Here is a 25,631-nt window from a genome sequence, read left to right as displayed (position 1 = left end):
TATATATATATATATATATATTTTATATATACCGTATTTTTCGCTTTATAAGACGCACTTTTGTTCCCCCAAATATTGGGGGAAAGTAGGGGGTGCGTCTTATAAGCCGAATATACGGGGTGGGAGAGGGTGTGTATATATATATATATATATATATATATATATAATATATATATATATATGTATATATATATATGTATATGTGTATATATATATGTGTATATATATGTATGTATGTGTGTATATGTACACTGCAGGGTCCAGGGGAGGTGGGAGTGCTGCTGGGGGCAGGTGAACGCTGCGGGCTGCAGCCTTTGATCTCCTGCACCCGCTCATATAATATGCACAGCCGCTGTCCATCTCCAATGGTGCTGAAATCGCACGCAGTGATGGGCTGGGGGAGTGGTGCATATTATTTGTCCCTGCGCCCCCCTGTGATGGCACATGCCCCCCCCCCCCCTGTGTTAGTTTTGGCCCCCAGGCTGCTGCTCATTCTAAAATAAAAAGGCTTTACTTACCCCCTCCAGCGTTTCTCCCCGTGTCCCTACTTCCACTGTGAACAGTCAGGCAGAGATCTCAGCCTGCTGTGCCGATCACATGACCGCACTGAGAACCAGGAAGTAAGGAAGAGAAGCACGGAGGGAGACAGCAGGGAGATCAGCGCTGGAGGAGGTAAGGAAAGAGGGTTTTATTTTACTATGGGCAGCAGCCTGGGGGCGATATCTAACACAGGGGGACTTGTGCGATCTATAGGGGCCACGGGCAGCACTATGGGGGCGATATCGAACACAGGGGGACTTGTGCAATCCATAGGGGACCATAGGCAGCACAGGGGAATGTATGCAATCCATAGGGGGCCATAGGCAGCACAGGGGAATGTATGCAATCCATAGGGGGCCATAGGCAGCACAGGGGAATGTATGCTATCCATAGGGGGCCATAGGCAGCACAGGGGAACGTGTGCCATCACAAGGGGGCTATATTCAATATAAGGGGGCCATCTCCAGATTAGGGGGGCTAATTTTAGGATGGGGGGCTATGAGGGACATATACCCTATATGATTTGTTAGAGGGACACTGGCATTATAAGAAGGACCCCATTTAACATTAAAAAAAATAATTCTCTTTTCCTTCACCAAATTTGGGGGTGCGTCTTATAATCAGGTGCGTCTTATAAAGCGAAAAATACGGTATATATATATATATATATATATATATATATATATATATATATATATATAAAATGTATGTATGTGCGTGTATGTGTGTGTGTATATATATATATGAACAACAACAAGGCAGAGTCCAGCAATAACGTGAGCAATCCAGGATGCTGTTAAAAAAAAATTTCCTTCTTTTTATTCATAAATTCATTAAAATATAATGGTCCAAGCAATTCAGAACAGCATTTATCGCAGGAAAATAGCGCAGATAGGACTACGCGTTTCAGCGGTAAAATCCGCCTTCTTCACGGTCCAGAATCTGCAGAATGAATTTATGAATAAAAAGAAGGAAAAAAATTTTTTAACAGCATCCTGGATTGCTCACGTTATTGCTTGACTCTGCCTTGTTGTTGTTCACATTTGTATGGATGGACTCCTACGTCCTGATCCGGGCACAACGGAGTTAACCAGGTCAGCTGAGGATCCAGGTGATTCACAGGAGTGAGCTGGTCTACATTGTTGGACATATATCTTTATTTTTATTTATTTTCTTGATTATATATTTTTTATTTTATATACATATATATGTATATAAAATAAAAAAATATAATCAAGAAAAAAAAAATAAAAATATATATTTTTATATATATATTATTTTTTTCTTGATTATATATTTTTTATTTTATATACATACACACACACACATACACATGTATATGTATATGTGTGTGTATGTATATAAAATAAAAAATATATAATCAAGAAAAAAATAAAAAAAATAAAATATATATACAATTTTGGTTCTCAAGTCCTCAGACCGTTCTCTTCTCCTCTTTCTGATCTTCATGCTTAGTGGGGCACACACAGACACACAATGCAAAGACTGAGTCAACTTCTCCCCTTTTTATTTGGTTTCAGGTGTGATTTTCATATTGCCCACACCTGTTACTTGCCACAAGTGAGTTTGAGCTAGCATCACATGCTTGAAACAGAGTTGTTAATTGACAATTTTGGATCCCAATAAACAGTTGTTTATTGAATTTTGAATCCCAATATACAGTGCCTTGCGAAAGTATTCGGTTCCCTTGAATTTTTCAACCTTTTCCCTCATTGCAGGCTTGAAACGTAAAGATAAGAATGTAATGTTATGGTGAAGAATCAACAACAAGTGGGACGAAATTTATTGCTTATTTTAAACTTTTGTAAAAAAGAATAAACTGAAAATTGTGGCGTGCAATATTATTCATCCCCTTTACTTTCAGTGCAGCAAACTCACTCCAGAAGTTGATTGAGGATCTCTGAATGATGCAATGTTGTCCTAAATGACTGATGATGATAAATATAAGCCCCTGTGTGTAATCAAGTCTCCGTATAAATGCCCCTGCTCTGTGATAGTCTCAGGGGTCTGTGTAAAGCGCAGAGAGCATCATGAAGACCAAGGAACACAACAGGCAGGTCCGTGATACTGTTGTGGAGAATACTTTCGCAAGCCACTATATGTGTGTGTATATACAGTGTGTCCACCCATATCCTGTCCACCGCCATTAACTTGAGAACGGTGGCAGCTATAGGCATAGAAGTGGTGTCTAGGTATAGTAAAGTAGCCATGCGCTACGCCAGGGGTGGGGAACCTTTTTTCTGCCGGGGGCCATTTGAACTATTCTACCATCCTTTGGGGGCCGCACAAATTATCACCTTGAAAATTACCTGCTATATTTGGTCAAACAATTAACTCACCCTACTGTGGTGGCTGCAGCGGCTTTTCTTTGCTGCAGCTGTGATGTTAGATGATATTGATCATATTGCTTCTCACAACTGCTTTTCCAGGCTTGTCTCGGTCTGGAGAGGCTGGGGGCATACACATCACAGGAGACTCTGGGGCATATACATTTCAGGAGACGCGGGGGGTATACACATCGCTGGAGCGCATAAATTACAGGAGACGCTGGGGCACATAAATTACAGGAGACTCTGGGGCACATTAATTAGAGGAGACGCTGGGGCACATTAATTAGAGCTGATGCTGGGGCACATTAATTAGAGCTGATGCTGGGGCACATTAATTAGAGGAGACGCTGGGGTATACACATTGCAGGAGAGCTGGGGCATACACATCACAGGAGATGCTGGGGAACATAAATTACAGGAGACGCTGGGGTACACATCACAGAAGGAGCTGTCGGCATATATATCACAGGAGAGGCTGGGGCATTTACATCACAGGAAGGGGTGGGGTACACACATCACTGGGGAAGCACAGATAGCACTGGGAGAGCACGAACAGCACTGGCGGGCATGGACAGCACTGGCGGTGGCACAGGCAGCATGAACAGCACTAGGGGGTTATGGAGAGCAGTAGGGGCGACATGGACAGCATTATGTGGTGCAGACAGCACTAGGGGGGCATGGACATGACTGGGAGTCACGGACAGTACTGGGGGGATCATAGACATCACCAGGGGGGCACGAACAGCTCTAGGGGGTATGGACAACTGTGGGGGTAACACAGCATTGAGGGGGTACACAGCACTGAGAGCTGGCACAGCATTGGGGAATGGTACATAGCACTGGGGGTTGGCACACACTACTAGGGGGCACCCAGCAATGAGGGACACACACACACACACTACTAGAGGGCACAGATTGTTTGGGGATGGCACACAGCACTGAGGGGGCACATATCACTGGGGGATGGCACACACACTACTAGGGGGGCACATAGCACTGAGGGGGACACACACTACTAGGGGGCACACATCACTGGGGGATGGCACGCAGCACTGAGGGGGCACATAGCACTGGAGGATGGCATACACTACTAGGGGGGCACACAGCACTGAGGGGGACATACTACTAGGGGGCTCATATCACTGGGGGATGGAAAACAGCACTACTAGGGGGCACATAGCACTGGGGGATGGCACACACACTACTAGGGGGGCACACAGCACTGAGGGGGACACACACTACTAGGGGGCACATAGCACTGGGGATGGCACACACAGTAATGGGGCACATACACTACTAGGGGGCACATAGCACTGGGGGATGGCACACACACTACTAGGGGGCACACACACTACTAGGGGGGCACACAGCACTGAGGGGGACACACACTACTAGGGGGCACATAGCACTGGGGATGGCACACACACTACTAGAGGGGCACACAGTAATGGGGGACACACACTACTAGGGGGGCACACACGCACACTACTAGAGGGGAAAAGCATTTGGTTGCAGGCTGAAGCTCACCGCATGGGAGGGGGGAGGAGTCACACACCACAGGTCCGGGATGCATGTGCAGCAGAGCGGCGGGTAAGCTGCTGCTCCTCTAGTTCTTCTGTGGGACGGGATCGAGACTCGCGCTGCCACGCCCACAAGGTAAGCCCTGAGCAGCGTGAAGATCTCATGGCATGCGCACGTAAATGCGTGCACGTCCTTGCATCACCAATGGGATTTAAAGGGACAGCAGCCTGTAAGATCGCGGCTGCCGCTCAAGCACTGCGGTCACCGGCAATGTGCCCAGGGGCCGCAGGAAAAGTCATCCCGGGCCGCAGATTCCCCACCCCTGCTCTATGCAATGAAACCACCTATAGCGCCACCTGGTGGAAAACAGAGTTAGCATTTTTATCTCGAAAACGGAACGAGATAGAGAAAAAAAGGGAATTACAAAGTTGAGGGGAATCATCAATTCAATACGAATCCACACCTTGCATACAGAAATGCTATGATATGAAACCCATGACCCCTCCAAAACATTGAATGCTGGTCACACATATGGCGCTCATTTGGCCAAGTGGCCCCCGTCAGCTGCAATACCCATCTGGGCTCTGCACAGCATACTGTATCTTGCTGCACATTGTGCAATGTGGTAGGTGACACGTTTGCACAAGCATCTGTGATACATGGTCGTAGGTTCTGCAATGTTGGTGGAGGGGTCGCATACACCCGCTGTTTGCAGAAAGAAGTCCAATGGGGTCAGGTCAGGTGAGTGTGGTCAGCGGCAGTCATTCCTATAGTGCACAAAGCTCCTCTGCGCTGCATCTCAAATGATTCATCGTTAGTAAAGCCCTGTCGGCCCCGGCTCCCTGCATAGGGCTGTGATCGTCACGGGGTCTGAAGGCTGCGTGTTTGAGACCTCTGTTATAAGATCTAAAATCTCTCCAATAAGACCTCAGATTGAGTTCATTAATGGATCCTCGGTTAACTCTTTCTGGCTATAGAAGCCACATGGTGCAAGATTTTTAATAAAAATCCAATTGCAAGGAAAATAATGTCCCCAAAGATGGACGAACCCTTTAACACTACTTTTTTTTTTTTCTTTTTTTGTTATATTTTAGTAGATACTTTTTCACTTAACCCTTTATCAGTAGATAGTAACTGTCTCTCTGTGTGTCTCTGTCTCTTTCCTTGCCTGTCTGTCTCTGTCTGTTTCTATCTCTCTGTCTGTATTTGTATCAGTCTATCTGTATCCATCTCTGTGTCTGTCTGTCTTTATCTCTATGTCTGTCTGTGTGTATGTCGCTCTCTCTCTTTCCCGGTTTGTCTCTTTCCCTGCTTATCTCTTTGACCGGTCTGTCTCGTTGCCCGGTCTGTCTCTATCCAGATCTGTCTCTGTCCAGGTCTGTTCTATCCAAGTCTGTCTCTTCGCCCATCTGTCTGTCTCTTTCCACATCTGTCTCTTGTCTGTCTCTCTGTATGTCTGTCTTTTTTCTCTCTCTCTCTCTTCGTCTCTCCACCGACATCATATTACCTGACACATAAGCTTCTTATACTAACAGTTTATTTTGTTCCTATAGCAACCACTGACAGTTGCTATTAATAGCCTGTAGCTCCCACCTCCATTCAGTTTAATGGAGGCAGGATTTTTGGAGAGTAACTGTAAAGCGCGGGGTTACATTTTCCCACCCAAACATAGTCTATGACGTTCCTTGAGTCACATGGAGTGTCTGTGCAAACTTTCGTGATAGTAAATGCAACGGTGCAGATTCCTTTAGCGGACATACATACACACATACACTCAGCTTTATATATTATAGTTATAGTATATATATATATATATATATTCTACAGACCGGCCTGTATGCTGTGATCAGTGGCAAAATGCAAAGTGCCCCTCCCCCGCACTGTAAGTAGCTTAGCGTTAGAACCACTGGGGGCTAAACCACCGTGCACCTCTTTTAGTTGTGGTGTGGGTACAAAAATAAGAATATAGATTTATTTATTTTTTAAACTTTATTAAGCAAAATATAATCTAACTATGTACAGATCTGGGTATGTAACATGGATGGGGGGGTGATAAGGAAAAATACTTATCATAGGGGACATATAATAGTGATGCTACCCCTTGAGACATGTTGCCTGGGGTCTTCAGCTTGCACCCAATTTTAAGGAAATTGCATGGAGTGGAAAAATAGTCTTGTCTATTGATGGTCTCGGACATTCTTGCTTGGTTGAGGTGCTCTTTCCCATTCTGAGGCCATGGTACCCCAGAAGACCTCAAGTCTACTAAATCTATACAGTAGGGTTCAACCACTCCTCATCCCTCAACCCCCAGTGTAATGATTTTGAGAATCCAGTAAGTTTGGGTTTTTGCTGAAGTTTACCATTCATCCTACAACCTTGTTATGGAGTTTGGCACCAGGAATGGTCCATGATCTACCATAATCTACTATTCTAGAGCTTCTGCTTCTCCTAAGCTATCTGGAATTACATGATATATGGAGGAATTTTCAGGATCTATCTGCCAAATTCACTCATGAGGTCCCTTCCGGCGCTCTGTAATTCGTGATGTGTGTCCGATGTCCAGTTTTCAAGAAGATCACTGAAGTCCGGGGTGTTGGTGTTCAGGATGCAGGATGGTACGGGAGATGGTTCCTTCCAGAACGACAGGGGTAACATCCGCCTGTGCATGGGCACAATATGGGCATATTTGCGATCTAGTCTGTGTAGCCTGGCATCCTTACCTGTTACCATCTTTTGCCTTGTATACTTTCGAAGACCGAAGTCGAAGAGTTCGGTGAGAGGACCAAGCTTCTTGGGATCTTCCTTGGTGCAGATACTCTTTAATATCCTATGGTCTATTTCTACAGGAGGCGTGAGAGGGTGGAGGAAGTCTTCTCCATCGTGGTCTTTGCTTTGTGCCATCTTTACCAAGTCTTGATAATACAATTCCTGCCCTCCGAACATTCGGGGAGTGAAGTAGTCTTCGTAAATATTACAGGAGTCCGGGTCTTCTTCTTTGGTCTTCTGGCCAAAATATCTTTGAATGTCATTGCTGATGAGCTCTGAAAACTTGAGAAGCTGCTCAGTCATCTCTGTAGGGCTTTCTCCGGTGGAAACATCATGGCTGCTTACGTTGCCGGTTGACCTGATGTTTTCTTGCTCTTCTGCATAGGATAAGTCCTCCATTTCATCCTCATCTAAAAGTTCATCATCTTCTTCTGAGGAATCTTGGAAATCTACATCCTGGGTCAGGGCTGGGAAGAAGTATGGATGTTGGAAGGGTGGAGGTAACTTAAAGTCTGAGAGGTTTCTTATGACACCAGTTGCCATTGTTTCGAATGCTGTAAAAAAACAAAACTTGGGTTAGTAAAGTCATGACCTTCTAGATGTAACAGGCCACCCTCACGATTTTCTCCTCTACTTGGACTAGAACTTCTGCAATATTAAGCAAGCAGGAGCAAACAACCATTTTGATAGAGATCGTTACGTCAAAAACAGTGATGTTGGGTGTAATCCAGGAATTTAGGACATTTCATGGTCTTTTCATTTTAGGATTGGTCAGTATTATAGATCCTGGATCTCCCTTGCAACCACCCAGTGGACGCCTAAGCTTAAAATTTGTAGGGATTTAGATCGATAAATCTTATGCTCAATCTTTTTTTTGGATATGTATCAATCTGCTCTACAACATGCCATGTTCAACATGAAAGGTTCCCGTAAAAGATGTGTTCGGAGTCGGACCCAAGATCTTCAAGATACACCAATATAGCAGAAGAAGCCCAACCATTGTCTTCCTACAAAAAAAACCCTAAAAAATCTAACAAAGCCAGAGGTGGTAATGCTTATTCTTGAATACAATCCAGAAAAACTATAGCAAGATCTTAAGTAGTGATTTTTTTTTTCCTGTAAAAATGGTTGTAATCGTATACATTCCCTTTCATTAATCCCTAACATTAAAAGGAATGTGTGTCAACATAATATCACATAACCTAATAAAAACTTTATTTTAAAAAGTATTTTTATAGATTTTAATACCCAGGTTTGTAGAAAATTCCATAAGAAATTCTGAACATTATTCTGTGAGTGCTATTTAGAAGATGAAATATTGCCATAGGTATGTACTATCGTCCTGGCGGCACCTATCTTTTTAGTTTTTCTAGACAAACCATAGGTATGTATTATTGTCCTGGCGGCGTCTATCCTTTTATTTTTTAATTTTTAATTTTTTTGACAAAGAACATTGTTATTTTATGCTGACTTTTTGTTTGCATTATATTTATATACTCTCAAAAATATTTTTCTTTTTTAAGAGGAGATATAAAAATATGAGTTATAGATACTTTATTTTAAATGAATATTGATCTGTTTTACTTTTTGTCTTTTTTATTTTAAGCCTTTTTGTTTTTTTAAATTTGCCTTTTTTTATATCCTGGTGTCATCGATTTGTAACAATCTGTCTTAAAAAAAAAATTTAAATTGGACACTTCGGTTTTTGTTCTGTTATTAACAGATTTGTCTTTATTAGAAATATCTCAAGTTTCTTGGCGATGCATAGTGCTAAAAAAACCCAGATCTTTTATGATCAATTTCCCATAGACTTCAATGATTTAAAAAAAAAAAAATCCATTTGATATTTTTTTATTTTTTTTATTTTTTGCCAGATAAAAAAGTTGTACAAGTTTTTTTTTTTTATTATCCAGCTTAAAATTAATAGCTGGAAAGGAGGCAAATGGAAGAGATTTTTATTTCTGTTCTGATGCAAATCAATGGTTCCTGTTCTGGAATGTTTTATCTCCATTTTTATAATCTAAAAACAGAAAAAGACCTACCGGACATTTCAACAGAGTCTGAAAAACTCACTGAAAAAAAATTCCTTTTTTAAAAAAAAAAATAAAAATAAAAATATATATTTATATATACATAGCATTCAGGGATGACATTCTGTCAATTGTTTAAGAAGTGAATGATAATCTAGATACAACAGACAAAGAAGCGAGATAAAAATTAACCGAGATAAGCAAATGAGAAATTCCTGACAGAATACTTTAAAAAAAAAAAAAAAAAAAGTAAGTGCAATTTCCCTTCTTTTTTGTAATTACATTTTATTTGATTATTTTTTTCTAAAAATGTGTGCAGCTTTTCTAAATTTAAAAAGTAATTTGTTTTCACATGAAACTGAGAAAATTCCTAATGTGAATTATATTGCTCTAATTCATTTACATCTATACGTAAAACAAATATGAACTTAATAATTATTCTAAGCATGAAAAATTAATCCAAACATTGTAACTAAAGGGAAAGAATTGTTTTCAAACTATTTTATAGACATTACATTTATATTGAAATTTAAATTGCTTAAAATAAAAACTAATTTTAGATTTGGGTTTTAATGTATGTGTTGGAAAAAAAATAGTCTCTGAATTAAAAAAATACATTTGCTCAATTTGTAAAAATGTGTTTCATCTTTTCTAGAATTTAGATTTTACCAATTGAGAAACCAAGAGACAAAATAAAGCACAAAACTTAAGAAATATAATATATTTTTGTGAATTAAAAACAGAATAAAACTAATTCTCATCTGGTTTATTCATTGTTCAGTGCTTAATCTCCCAGTTTTTTTTATAAAGGCTTTACTAAAAATAGAAATTAAAAATATTTTTGTCTTTTATATTTTGAAAATTGGTATTTTTGAAATAATTTTTTATTCTAAAATGTAAAACTGAAATGAGCCGAGACGACTCACCTTCTTGTTTGCCAGGTTCCCCGTTCTATAGCACCTGAGGCTTTAGATAAAGTATTTATAGGGGAGGTTGGAGCTGACAGGTAGACAAATATTTGATAGGAGTATTGTAATCGTACACTCGGCAAACACAGCAGGGATTTGTTTTAGCACCCAGCAACCGATGGAGCAAGGGGAAGGGAGCAAATTAAAGCGGATGGTGACTTTTAAGTTAATGGTCAATTTGCCAGGGAATTCTCAAGTGGTGTGCCTGTGAATTCTGCTATTAAGTCTCTGGCCACAGATGCCTGGTCGCCCCTTACATTTGGACGTATGGCCCTTATCACCAGGCTCAGCCCGGCTCTGACAGATTGCTGGAAAATTACATTTCATGCTATGTTGACTTCTGGAGTAGGGATCTTTTAAAGGACATGATGCTTGACAAACAGTTAATATTTATATAGACACCTTGCCAGTCGAGCGGAATGACAGACTGCGATGTGGACACGGATGGGACCAAAAAATGCAAAAAATAAAAGATTAGTTCATAGTTTTCTTTTTTTTATGCTTCTTTATTTTTAGTTATTTTTGATCTATTGTACTCAATAATGTCTGGTCACAGTTCATATATAAGTTATAGTTTTTTAAACTGGCTCTTTCCGCACTCTGTTGACTTATAATGAAGCATGTTGGGGTCAGCTCCAGTCTACGCTGTTCCGATGGGGAAAAATGGCAGCTCTATTAATGGCGTCTGATGCTGATGTAAGCAAAAGTTGACTTATAACATGGTCTGTTGGAGTCAGCTCCGGTCTCCGATGTTTTGATGGGGAAAAATGGCAGCTCTATTAATGATGTCTGGATGCCGATGTAAGCAAAACCTTTAAACTGGTTGATTACATAATAAAGTTTATGACCTGCAGCTACTTTTCTGACTGTACCATAAACATGCATGCTTGACTTCGCTGATCAGCAAAGGCTGGAATGGGCCTTCGTTGTTAGGAGCCAAAGCATTGGACCGGCTCAACTCCAACATGGCTCAGAGAGGTCACTCGGCCAGAGAAGAGTGGGCTCTACAGCCGGAACAATACAGGGCTCCCATCATGATGCTATTCTGCCACTTACCTGTAATGCTCGCGGCCGATGTAGAGGCAGTGAGCGGGGTTAGTGAACCTACTGGACCACAGGGGGGACCCGGGCTTACCCTTTAGTGGGAGGGGTTTGACTAAGCACCCACCGCAAGGCACCAGGTACCACTCCCAGAGCAGTGACAGGGACTATAGCAGCTGACCCCCAGGACAGGTACAGACAGGGTGACTGAGAAATCAAGAAATAACGTCTGGAACACCATTCTGAGTCTGAACTGGGTGCAAAAATCTAAAAAATCTACACTATAGGGAGAGAAGGTATGCACACCAGTGACTATGTAAGGGGAATATATGAAAAGCAGAAACTGCTGTGTGAATACTGACATGAAAACTATGCCAAAGTATATATTCCCCTTACATAGTCACTGGTGTGCATACCTTCTCTCCATTTAGTGTAGATTTTTTAGGTTTTTGCACCCAGTTCAGACTCGGAATGGTGTTCCAGACGTTATTTCTTGATTGATTTGTAGTCTTTCATTTGTGAACCCGACCCCACCCACACCTATTGCCAGTCCACATTATACGCATATATAGCCTGGGTCTCAGCTTCCCATACACGGTAAGTTTTTTAACTACATGAGAGGACACACACTAGCTAGGGACCCCAACGTAGAGAAATACTTTGGCGTAGTGTTGGGGCTCTGTTGCATTAATCAATTCAATGGCTAAATTTCTCTTGATTCATATGTTCATGGCAGTAATGCAGATTCCATTTTTCATATTTTCATTCTTACATATAGCTATTGGATTTTTCATGTCAGTATTCACACAGCAGTTTCTGCTTTTCATATATTCCCCTTACATAGTCACTGGTGTGCATACCTTCTCTCCATATAGGGTGACTGAGGAAGGCTAGACCGGCGGGTACGGACAGAAATGGTGGGCACGACAGGGACAAACAGATATGGAAAGGCAGGTACTGGAGACCGACACAAGCATAACAGGTCAGGAGCTCAGGACCTGACAACTAGCTAGGTAGCAGACTGAAGACTGACTAAAGGCATTGCACAGGCAACTCCCCTAATCAGAGGGTGCCTTAAATACATAGTGCTTCTCAGCCATAGTCTGAGAGGCATTTCCTGGAAATGGCGTGCCGGCCCTTTAAGAGGAAGACCATTGTGCACGGGCACTGCCTAAGCACACTTCCAGGACACCTGGGCTGCGTGCACAGTCCCTGGGAGGGGAAGGAGGCAGAAGCAAATGTGGATGGCCGATTGAGAGCGGAGGAAGACGCAACCCGGCCGGGGTGGTGAATGCAGGGACACCGGCGCTACACTACCCATCACTTCTTGACCAAAAGAGATGCCAGTGGAGAGAGAAGGCCTTGCTCAGGTTCACACTAATCATAGAGCGCAAGAATATGGGCAATGTGTGAACTGCTCGTGTGTGCAGCTGTGCTTCAGACGATCCATCTAGTTGACATCCCTCATAACGGCATAGACCTTGGGGGAAGCGCCGAGACTATTTTCTTTTACTTTTTTCAGTAGTGTTGAAATATATACAGTACAGACCAAACGTTTGGACACACCTTCTCATTCAAAGAGTTTTCTTTATTTTCGTGACTCTGAAAATTGTAGATTCACATTGAAGGCATCAAAACTATGAAGTAACACATGTGGAATGAAATACAAAAAAGTGTGAAACAACTGAAAATATGTCTTATATTCTAGGTTCTTCAAAGTAACCATCTTTTGCTTTGATTACTGCTTTGCACACTCTTGGCATTCTCTTGATGAACTTCAAGAGGTAGTCACCGGAAATGGTCTTCACTTCACAGGTGCGCCCTGTTAGGTTTAATAAGTGGGATTTCTTGCCTTATAAATGGGGTTGGGACCATCAGTTGTGTTGTGCAGAAGTCTAGTGGATACACAGCTGATAGTCCTACTGAATAGACTGTTAGCTGCTTTTTTCTTGCCATAATACAAATTCTAAGTAAAGAAAAACGAGTGGCCATCATTACTTTAAGAAATGAAGGTCAGTCAGTCCGAAAAATTGGGAAAACTTTGAAAGCGTCCCCAAGTGCAGTGGCAAAAACCATCAAACTCTACAAAGAAACTGGCTCACATGAGGACCGCCCCAGGAAAGGAAGACCAAGAGTCACCTCTGCTGCGGAGGATAAGTTTATCCGAGTCACCAGCCTCAGAAATCGCAGGTTAACAGCAGCTCAGATTAGAGACCAGGTCAATGCAACACAGAGTTCTAGCAGCAGACACATCTCTAGAACAACTGTTAAGAGGAGACTTTGTGCAGCAGCCTTCATGGTAAAATAGCTGCTAGGAAACCACTGCTAAGGACAGGCAACAAGCAGAAGAGACTTGTTTGGACTAAAGAACACAAGGAATCGACATTAGACCAGAGGAAATCTGTGCTTTGGTCTGATGAGTCCAAATTTGAGATCTTTGGATCCAACCACCGTGTCTTTGTGCAATACAGAAAAGGTGAACGGATGTGTTAATTCATAGTTTTGATGCCTTCAATGTGAATCTACAATTTTCAGAGTCATGAAAATAAAGAAAACTCTTTGAATGAGGTGTGTCCAAACTTTTGATCTGTACTGTACCTTTTCCCAAGAAGCATTGTCTGTTTTTGATGACTGCCTTATGCCTCTGGTGGTCTCCACAAGGAAAACAGCTACTCCCCCAGAACGTATGCTTAACCAATAATGCATGAAAGTAGGAGTAGCTACTCTTCTCCATTTTTACGCCTGTGTCCAGCACATTTAAAGGTTGTACGAAGTTTGGAAGGTATACCATATCCACGGGATAGGGAATAACTTTTCAACCACTGGGAACCCAACTAATCTCGAGAACTGTGGATGGAGCCATTGGTAACCATGCACACTTCCATTCCATTCATTTTTCAGGGGATTGCCAAAAGTCTGTGCTTGGCGCTCTGGTGGTCGGGCAGCTTGGAACATGATCGACCACCACTACATTCACAGAGGGCTTTTGACATTGGTGGGGTCTCAATGGTTGTAAAGTTATTCCATGAATAGTGGGTGTCACGGGGTCTTGTTCCGATATCACACAATCAACAGAGCGAGAGATGGATGAACAATCCAAAGAACATTTATTCCAAGCAAAATCAGGTGGTCCATAAAAATAATCGACAATACAGAGGGTAAAGTAGTCCAGGAACACGGAGAGAGTCCAGTAAGTGATAAATGTCCAGGTCTCTCTGGGGAGCCTCAGCTTCTCGTACAGTGGATAAATCTTCCTGCTTCTCTCTTGAAGTTCTCAGGCAGACTGAATAATCTCCCAGATAAGCAGAGAGTTTGGTGGATCCCAGGCCTCCCCTCCCCCAGAGTTAGGGACAAAAGCCCAGCAGGGGGTGATTAACCTGCAAACAGTATAATGTACACATAAGGAATACACAGAATGGACAGAGCATCACGTCTAAAATACGAACCTACACAAAATTATACACAACCCCCCATATTCCACCATCACAGTGGGTAACTTTCATACTTGGGTGGGTATAACCTCTTAACTTATCATTAAAAGCAATAATAAGACGTTTGTCCTATTGTGTTCTTTGTTTTATTGAACGTTTATCATTTTTATTACGGCATAGACCCCTGTGTTATTTATTACTCATTCTAATTCTACCTAGTTCCTAGTCTTGTACTTTCCATGCGCGTGCCGACCACGTCCTTTGGTTGCCTATCCATAAATGTTGCTGACTGGTTCCCTCTGACATAATTCCACGTATCATGAGTATCGTAATGCCATTTCCTTTTTATTAAAGTCTTATTAATTCTCTACATTGGGATTTTCAAGGAGCAAATTTACACCCTGGGGGAGAAGCATAAATCGGACCAAAAGGAAAACTGTATTTCTTGCCCATGGTAGATTCTGGAACGTGGCACCAATATTTCGTCACAACCTTGTTCTATTTTCAAAGACTATCTCCTCTAAATAGACCTTCCCTTTAATCCCAGTTTATTTTTCTCACCCTCCACTCATCCGGTTGATATTTCTATTATCTGATTTGGCGTCTTAAAAAATTGACTCCGTCTGACTGTTTTATCTCCGGCTGAATGGACTATAAATATTGACAGTGAGGACACGGGGCTGCGTTCACACTACGGCTGCAAACTCTGCTCCATTATTCCTAGATTCTCTTCTAATACGACACCGGGCACATGCATGGGATATAACGGGCAGAGACAGACTGGACTACCAGCCTACCGGAATGAGGACCCACCACCCAGTTATACGGAACAGATGGAAGATGGAAGTTCCCTTTGATTCCTCCAAAACCTGATTCGTTCTTCTGTGGTGTGGCCCCTGGAGGATCCTCCTGTTCTCCAGTTGGCCAGTTTAACCCTCGATTAAGGATTTTTTGGATGCTCTTTGAGGGTCTCCTCTTTTTGCCAGTACATTAGCCATTGGACTTATTACACGTATTAGCCATACTTGCTCCCATCCCGGAAGAGTTGTCAAGTTTCCTGGGAATTGTTGAACCCTACCGAAATCACCCAGAAAACTGGAAGAGTCCATCATGAAGTAGAGACCACCATCTAAATAGGGATGAGATGAAGGATGGAGGGAGAGTGGAGGGCATGGACTGTGTCTAGATGAACCTCACCTTGGGGGGAATTTTGACTCTGGCTTTCCGGACGTTGATCTATGAAAGTCAGCACCAAGAAATTTTCTTTCTGGATGTCTTCTTTTTGGTGAGGATCACTGAGAAGCTGTGACGCCCATACCGGCGTCCCCGCACTGTCTGCCTCCCTCCCCCGGTGGGGGTGTCTGTTCTTTCACCTGCCCGGCCATCCTTCGGTGTCTGCCCTGTCCTCGCTCTATTCTGCTGTCTCCTAGATCCTGTATACACCTCACAGGCCTCCTGAGAATGCCCAAAGGCTTTTTCTTTAAGGCCAGCGCACCCTGACCCAGAAGTGACTCTCAGCTCAGCTGAGATGTTCCAGGTATTTGTGCAATAGCTGTAGAAAAAAACATGACACCGTACATTCAAAAATCCAGGTACTTATGGCACCTTCCCCTTTAGGGAGGTGCCTGGGCTATCAGTTAGTTACGTTGTTAGATCTAAGGTTCTCATTGCTGCTGATTTGTGGCTCTATTTCAGTGCACTCCTTATCCGCTGCTGCTACGACCACCTACGTCGGCCATCTGCTAATGGCACGAGCTGCTGCAAGTATCCATGTTGGTTGCTGCTGCCGTAACCATCCATCCATCCCATATGGAACCACAACTATGCCTGCTGCTGCTGTTGCTACCAACAGAGGCTGTACAGTGTCTGTGGCTCCAGCTGCCGGGGTACTGCAGATCCCTTGGGGCTGCCCTCTGCCGGCTGCTTACCGGTGGCAGTAGTGAAGACTCGGCGGCCGGTCTAGTTTGCTCCCCCAGGTAAGTGAATGGTACCTTCAGTCCCGTGAAAGGGTTGGAGGTCAGTACCTGCCTGTACCTGAGCCTTTTTCTGCTTTTCATTGACTATGGAGACCCATAATAGTGTGACTCCAATGAGGATCACTTGTCACAAATGACCCAATAATCCCTATTAATAGTGATGTCATGGCCCCAGCAGTGATGACATCATAACACTAGGAGGATGTTATGTTTTTGCAATTTTTGACCATTTCCTTCCCCCTGTCACACCTAGACACATCGCAGCATATGTCCAAGCATCTGCCGCTCTGATGAATTTCCAGAGCCATTACCGTCCTGGCTCTTATCAGCCCATCGCACTGGGGGCGGCCGGGGAGGGGGGGGGGCGGATGGACCAGGCCCTGCTTATACTGTCAGGGTTGCCCAGAAACTTAACAAAAAAATAATAAAATAAACAAAAAATAGTAAACCTTAGTTAATATTACACCCCCCTCCCCTCCCCCGCTGCTCCTCGTCTTCCAGCCTCTGATTTTACAAGGCAAAAATCAATATGTACAATATGTTTGCACTTAAGGAGGCTCCAATGAATTACACAGTCCATTAGGCACACGAGGACCGCGGCTCGGCCTCCGCCATTACATGGGCATTAACCAAACTATAATACAGTTTGTTTTTAGATAACAGATAAACTATCACCGCCGCTCCCCTCCCCGGGTTCCAGGAAAATATTGTCCCCGTCCTATGGAGACGTCAACATGGAAATGATCACTAAAAGGCAACGAGAAAATGGAACCGTCACTGAAGAGTAAAAAAAAGGAGCAGTATTATAGTAGTTATATTCTTGTATATAAGAGCAGTATTATAGTAATTATATTCTTATACATAGGGGCAGTATTATAGTAGTTACAGTTAGGTCCAGAAATCTTTGGCCAGTGACACAATTTTGGCGAGTTGGGCTCTGCATGCCACCACATTGGATTTGAAATGAAACCTCTACAACAGAATTCAAGTGCAGATTGTAACGTTTAATTTGAAGGTTTGAACAAAAATATCTGATAGAAATTGTAGGAATTGTCACATTTCTTTACAAACACTCCACATTTTAGGAGGTCAAAAGTAATTGGACAAATAAACCAAACCCAAACAAAATATTTTTATTTTCAATATTTTGTTGCGAATCCTTTGGAGGCAATCACTGCCTTAAGTCTGGAACCCATGGACATCACCAAACGCTGGGTTCCCTCCTTCTTAATGCTTTGCCAGGCCTTTACAGCCGCAGCCTTCAGGGCTTGCTTGTTTGTGGGTCTTTCCGTCTTAAGTCTGGATTTGAGCAAGTGAAATGCATGCTCAATTGGGTTAAGATCTGGTGATTGACTTGGCCATTGCAGAATGTTCCACTTTTTTGCACTCATGAACTCCTGGGTAGCTTTGGCTGTATGCTTGGGGTCATTGTCCATCTGTACTATGAAGCGCCGTCCGATCAACTTTGCGGCATTTGGCTGAATCTGGGCTGAAAGTATATCCCGGTACACTTCAGAATTCATCCGGCTACTCTTGTCTGCTGTTATGTCATCAATAAACACAAGTGACCCAGTGCCATTGAAAGCCATGCATGCCCATGCCATCAGGTTGCCTCCACCATGTTTTACAGAGGATGTGGTGTGCCTTGGATCATGTGCCGTTCCCTTTCTTCTCCAAACTTTTTTCTTCCCATCATTCTGGTACAGGTTGATCTTTGTCTCATCTGTCCATAGAATACTTTTCCAGAACTGAGCTGGCTTCATGAGTTGTTTTTCAGCAAATGTAACTCTGGCCTGTCTATTTTTGGAATTGATGAATGGTTTGCATCTAGATGTGAACCCTTTGTATTTACTTTCATGGAGTCTTCTCTTTACTGGTGACTTAGAGACAGATACACCTACTTCACTGAGAGTGTTCTGGACTTCAGTTGATGTTGTGAACGGGTTCTTCTTCACCAAAGAAAGTATGCGGCGATCATCCACCACTGTTGTCATCCGTGGACGCCCAGGCCTTTTTGAGTTCCCAAGCTCACCAGTCAATTCCTTTTTTCTCACAATGTACCCGACTGTTGATTTTGCTACTCCAAGCATGTCTGCTATCTCTCTGATGGATTTTTTCTTTTTTTTCAGCCTCAGGATGTTCTGCTTCACCTCAATTGAGAGTTCCTTAGACCGCATGTTGTCTGGTCACAGCAACAGCTTCCAAATGCAAAACCACACACCTGTAATCAACCCCAGACCTTTTAACTACTTCATTGACTACAGGTTAATGAGGGAGACGCCTTCAGAGTTAATTGCAGCCCTTAGAGTTTCTTGTCCAATTACTTTTGGTCCCTTGAAAAAGAGGAGGCTATGCATTACAGAGCTATGATTCCTAAACCCTTTCTCCGATTTGGATGTGAAAACTCTCATATTGCAGCTGGGAGTGTGCACTTTCAGCCCATATTATATATATATATAATTGTATTTCTGAACATGTTTTTGTAAACAGCTAAAATAACAAAACTTGTGTCACTGTCCAAATATTTCTGGACCTAACTGTATATTCTTGTACATAGGGGCAGTATTATAGTAGTTATATTCTTGTACATAGGAGCAGTATTATAGTAGTTATATTCTTGTACATAGGGGAAGTATTATAGTAGTTATATTCTTGTATATAAGAGCAGTATTATAGTAGTTATATTCTTGTACATAGGAGCAGTATTATAGTAGTTATATTCTTGTACATAGGGAGCAGTATTATAGTAGATATATTCTTGTACATAGGGACAGTATTATAGTAGTTATATTCTTGTACATAGGAGCAGTATTATAGTAGTTATATTCTTGTACATAGGGGGCAGTATTATAGTAGTTATATTCTTGTACATAGGGGCAGTATTATAGTAGTTATAATCTTGTACATAGGAGGCAGTATTATAGCAGTTATATTCCTGTACATAGGGGCAGTATTATAGTAGTTATATTCTTGTACATAGGGGCAGTATTATAGTAGTTATATTCTTGTACATAGGGGCAGTATTATAGCAGTTATATTCTTGTACATAGGGGGCAGTATTATAGTAGATATATTCTTGTGCATAGGGGCAGTATTATAGTAGTTATATTCTTGTACATAGGGGCAGTATTATAGTAGTTATATTCTTGTACATAGGGGGCAGTATTATAGTAGTTATATTCTTGTACATAGGGGGCAGTATTATAGTAGTTATATTCTGTACATAGGGGGCAGTATTATAGTAGTTATATTCTTGTACATAGGGGCAGTATTATAGTAGTTATATTCTTGTACATAGGGGGCAGTATTATAGTAGTTATATTCTTGTACATAGGGGCAGTATTATAGTAGTTATATTCTTGTACATAGGGGCAGTATTATAGTAGTTATATTTTTGTACATAGGGGGCAGTATTATAGTAGTTATATTCTTGTACATAGGAGCAGTATTATAGTAGTTATATTCTTGTACATAGTGGCAGTATTATAGCAGTTATATATATGTATATGGGGAGATAAGGTATGCACACCAGTGACTATGTAAGGGGAATACATGGAATAGCAGAAACTGCTGTGTGAATACTGACTTGAAAAATCCAATAGTTATATGCAAGAGTGAAAATGTGAAAAATGGAATCTGCATTACTGCCATGAACATATGAATCAAGAGAAATTTAGCTACTGAATTGATCAATGCAATAGAGCCCCAACACTACGCCAAAGTATTTCTCTACGTTGGGGTCCCTAGCTTGTGTGTGTCCTCTCATGCAGTTAAAAAACTTACCGTGTATGGGAAGCTGAGACCCAGGCTATAGTAGTTATATTCTTAAAAACAAAAAAGTGAGCCAGAGTATGAGATGGTATACATGGAGCTTGTGAGCTCATGTTCACACTGGCTACAAGACAAAGAGAAACCAAGGGAAAAATTGTGAAAACATACCCTGCTGTAACTAAATAAAAGCATAGTGCATATAAACATAGGGTACTTAGTAAACACTGTTTTTGATCAAAAAAAGCATAAAGCTATCCCACCAACGCCAAGGTGTACCCAGTTGGGATAGTACCTACACTCTCTAATATTAAAACCTTACCATGGGTCTAAAATAGGCCTCAATGTGGCTAAGGGCTGAGAGCGACCGGGTCCCAACAGGACACACACAGTCAGGGGGATTCACAGAATGAAATGTCCAGCTCACCAAGAGGGAGGGCCACACCCCATTTGTACTATTTGTATATACTATGCAGTATTATAGTAGTTATATTGTTGTACATAGGGCCAGTATTATAGTAGTTATATTCTTGTACATAGGGGCAGTATTATAGTAGTTATATTCTTGTACATAGGGGCAGTATTATAGTAGTTATATTCTTGTACATAGGAGGAGTATTATAGTAGATATATTCTTGTACATAGGGGCAGTAGTATAGTAGTTATATTCTTGTACATAGGAGCAGTATTATAGTAGTTATATTCTTGTACATAGGGGCAGTATTATAGTAGTTATATTGTTGTACATAGGGGGCAGTATTATAGTAGATATATTCTTGTACATAGGAGCAGTATTATAGTAGTTATATTCTTGTACATAGGGGGGCAGTATTATAGTAGTTATATTCTTGTACATAGGGGCAGTATTATAGTAGTTATATTCTTGTACATAGGGGGCAGTATTATAGTAGTTATATTCTTGTACATAGGGGGCAGTATTATAGCAGTTATATTCTTGTACATAGGGGGCAGTATTATAGTAGTTATATTCTTGTACATAGGGGGCAGTATTATAGCAGTTATATTCTTGTACATAGGGGGCAGTATTATAGTAGTTATATTCTTGTACATAGGGGTAGTATTATAGTAGTTATATTCTTGTACATAGGAGCAGTATTATAGTAGGTATATTCTTGTACATAGGGGCAGTATTATAGTAGTTATATTCTTGTACATAGGGGGCAGTATTATAGCAGTTATATTCTTGTACATAGGGGGCAGTATTATAGTAGTTATATTCTTGTACATAGGGGGCAGTATTATAGCAGTTATATTCTTGTACATAGGGGCAGTATTATAGTAGTTATATTCTTGTACATAGGGGCAGTATTATAGTAGGTATATTCTTGTACATAGGGGTAGTATTATAGTAGTTATATTCTTGTACATAGGAGCAGTATTATAGTAGGTATATTCTTGTACATAGGGGCAGTATTATAGTAGTTATATTCTTGTACATAGGGGCAGTATTATAGTAGGTATATTCTTGTACATAGGAGCAGTATTATAGTAGTTATATTCTTGTACATAGGGGCAGTATTATAGTAGTTATATTCTTGTACATAGGGGCAGTATTATAGTAGTTACATTCTTGTACATAGGAGCAGTATTATAGTAGTTATATTCTTGTACATAGGAGCAGTATTATAGTAGGTATATTCTTGTACATAGGGGGCAGTATTATAATAGTTAACAACACTCTTTACCCAATTCCATTCCACCTATCCCATTGGTGTGGAAGTTCTGATCACCTCATAGTGACCCCGTTCTCTGTCATCCATGGTTCTTCCATCATCTTTATTTGCTGTTTTCTTTCTTGTACATAAGATTCTTGAATCCCATTAATCACTCTCACAATCAAGGGAAAATATTGAACCCTTCCTGAGCTTCTTTGTTTTCATCCTCACTTTCAAGGGCCGATATCAGGAAACTGAGAACCATATCTCCTCCTGTGTATGAGCTGGAGATAGCGGCCCCTTCCCAAATACTAATATCTCATCTTAATCAAAGACGTCTCAGGTGGAAGAATAATGCAAGGTTTACCAGATAAGGGGAAAATCTGAAAATCAAGAGGACTAATAATTGCACCATAATCCAAGCTGTGGTGAATGTACATTAATGTATATGGGAATTGCTCAGTGGTAGTATTTTAGTAGTTATATTCCTGTACATAGGAGCAGTATTATAGTAGTTATATTGTTGTACATAGGGGGCAGTATTATAGTAGATATATTCTTGTACATAGGAGCAGTATTATAGTAGTTATATTCTTGTACATAGGAGCAGTATTATAGTAGTTATATTGTTGTACATAGGGGGCAGTATTATAGTAGATATATTCTTGTACATAGGAGCAGTATTATAGTAGTTATATTCTTGTACATAGGGGGGCAGTATTATAGTAGTTATATTCTTGTACATAGGAGCAGTATTATAGTAGTTATATTCTTGTACATAGGGAGCAGTATTATAGTAGTTATATTCTTGTACATAGGGGCAGTATTATAGTAGTTATATTCTTGTACATAGAGGGCAGTATTATAGTAGATATATTCTTGTACATAGGAGCAGTATTATAGTAGTTATATTGTTGTACATAGGGGGCAGTATTATAGTAGTTATATTGTTGTACATAGGGGGCAGTATTATAGTAGATATATTCTTGTACATAGGAGCAGTATTATAGTAGTTATATTGTTGTACATAGGGGGCAGTATTATAGTAGTTATATTGTTGTACATAGGGGGCAGTATTATAGTAGTTATATTCTTGTACATAGGGGCAGTATTATAGTAGTTATATTCTTGTACATAGGGGGCAGTATTATAGTAGTTATATTGTTGTACATAGGGGGCAGTATTATAGTAGTTATATTGTTGTACATAGGGGGCAGTATTATAGTAGTTATATTGTTGTACATAGGAGCAGTATTATAGTAGTTATATTGTTGTACATAGGAGCAGTATTATAGTAGTTATATTGTTGTACATAGGGGGCAGTATTATAGTAGTTATATTCTTGTACATAGGGGGCAGTATTATAGTAGATATATTCTTGTACATAGGAGCAGTATTATAGTAGTTATATTCTTGTACATAGGGGGCAGTATTATAGTAGTTATATTATTGTACATAGGGGGCAGTATTATAGTAGTTATATTGTTGTACATAGGGGGCAGTATTATAGTAGTTATATTGTTGTACATAGGAGCAGTATTATAGTAGTTATATTGTTGTACATAGGGGGCAGTATTATAGTAGTTATATTCTTGTACATAGGGGGCAGTATTATAGTAGTTATATTGTTGTACATAGGGGGCAGTATTATAGTAGATATATTCTTGTACATAGGAGCAGTATTATAGTAGTTATATTCTTGTACATAGGGGGCAGTATTATAGTAGTTATATTGTTGTACATAGGGTGCAGTATTATAGTAGTTATATTCTTGTACATAGGGGGCAGTATTATAGTAGTTATATTCTTGTACATAGGGGCAGTATTATAGTAGTTATATTGTTGTACATAGGGGGCAGTATTATAGTAGTTATATTGTTGTACATACAGGGTAGAATTATAGTAGTTATATGATAACCTTTCCTTACTTCTTATGATTGAACATCACATTTTTAAGCAGGAGAAATTTCCTTTCTGGGGTAAAGTGAATATTTAATTTGTTCTCCATCTTCAGAGATGATTGGTTATAAAAAGTAAAAGGTTGTAATGTCTTGTTGTGGGAAAGGTCTTCATGTATGATGTGATGTTGGATGGAGGGATGTGGGGGAGGGAAGAGATTGGTGTGATTTGTGATGTGACTCAGGGGTGTAATGTTTCGGATCGTCCACTAGGGGCAGTGCTGCTCTGGAGGTGCTGGTGCTGTTACCTGTCCATGGTGCTGATCTGCAGGAGGGTTCACCCTCTCTGATCTCTGTTATTTGCTCATCACTATTTTCACTCCTTTTTATTATGTTTATTGTCTGTATTAGGAATCACTGCTTGGATCCTGGATCTGATGAGCCTGTGCAGACCTCATACTTGTTACAGCTGAGGGTTTGTTACTATTGGATCCAGTCCAGACAATCCTCTGTGAGCGGATCAGCTTTGATTCCTTTTACATTTTACCTATACATTGTAACTATTAGGAGGAGCAGAATTCTGCTGCTGTTTGTGGACCGCCCCGGTGTTGGTCGGGTTGCTCGTATCCGGGATCGTGGTACCTCGAGGGGCCTGGACCCGGGTTGGCGGACACTTTTGATCCAAAAAAAGGGGGTACTTACAGGGGAGAAATTTGTGACGCCACCTGTGGGTTGTGGTAATGGGAGTACCGCCGCTGCTGTAAGGAGTACCGGGGCAGATGGAGTGAAGCAGCCTGATGGTAGTCCCTCCACAGGTAGGGATGGCCCCGGGCTCAGGGATGTTGGGGGATGCTGGGGAGCGCAGGGTGCAGGGGGAGCGAGGTACTCACTGTGGCAGTCATGGCGCAGGATGAGGATTATAAAGGCGACACATACACTGCAAGTAAACCAAGTCCTCTGTGTGCTATAGTCACTACGGGGAACCCGTGCAGGTATCCACTCCTACCGGTGTCACTTGGCAATCCGGAACCTACCTCCGTGCACAATTTAGTTGTCTGTCTGTGGCCCCGTGGCTTGGAGCTGTTAGGGCCCCGCTACCTTTGTGAAGTGTAGCTGTGCTCTTGAGGGCTGGCACTTGGGACCTCAGAGGGCTGCTTTTGGCTGGAAAACCCTATCCCCTGCGTTGTGCTGATGCCCCCAAACCCTGAGCTCTGGGAAGGTCCCTGAAGGTCTCCTTCCTCTGCAGATTAATTGCCAGGACGTTGAATTGGCTCCTGACCTAGGGTCCTGTACCCCGTCGTGCTCAGTACTGGTCAGTTTCTTTTGGGCTTGCTGGTGCCGACAGTCCTCCTAGACTATGTCCGTCGCACCCCTTTCCAAGGTCACTGCCACCGGTCTCCGACTCCTCTGGCCCCGGACCACCGTCTTTGACCCAACCTCGGTCTCGCTCCCCGAGAGCTCACTCCCCCCAGCCCCTCTCTCTTTGAGGGCTCTCACTACTTTCCTGCTTCCTCCCTCCCATCAGTCTCCCTGACCCCTAGGTGGGTGGCCCTTTTCCAGCTAGACCAACCCACTGGTGTGTCTGACAGGTCATGATGTGAGGTGTTGATTGGGATTTGTGGTGCTGATGGTAGTGACACCGGTTTCTTAGGAACCTAGAACCAT

General features: G+C 41.6%; 1 protein-coding gene across 1 annotated transcript in view; it reads right to left on the bottom strand.

Moving 5' to 3' along the window:
- Positions 1-6,454: 6,454 nt before the first annotated feature.
- The window catches only part of PERCC1 (proline and glutamate rich with coiled coil 1), a 29,683-nt gene continuing 10,506 nt past the window's right edge, over positions 6,455-25,631 (bottom strand). The window contains exon 2 of the mRNA XM_075319476.1: positions 6,455-7,732. Coding sequence (XP_075175591.1) covers positions 6,906-7,721 — 816 coding nt within the window. The 5' untranslated portion in view covers positions 7,722-7,732 and the 3' untranslated portion in view covers positions 6,455-6,905. The remainder of the gene's footprint in view (positions 7,733-25,631) is intronic.

The sequence above is a fragment of the Anomaloglossus baeobatrachus genome, chromosome 7 (assembly GCF_048569485.1).
Source record: "Anomaloglossus baeobatrachus isolate aAnoBae1 chromosome 7, aAnoBae1.hap1, whole genome shotgun sequence".
Taxonomy (NCBI): domain Eukaryota; kingdom Metazoa; phylum Chordata; class Amphibia; order Anura; family Aromobatidae; genus Anomaloglossus; species Anomaloglossus baeobatrachus.
This window is presented reverse-complemented; position numbering and strand designations above follow the sequence as displayed.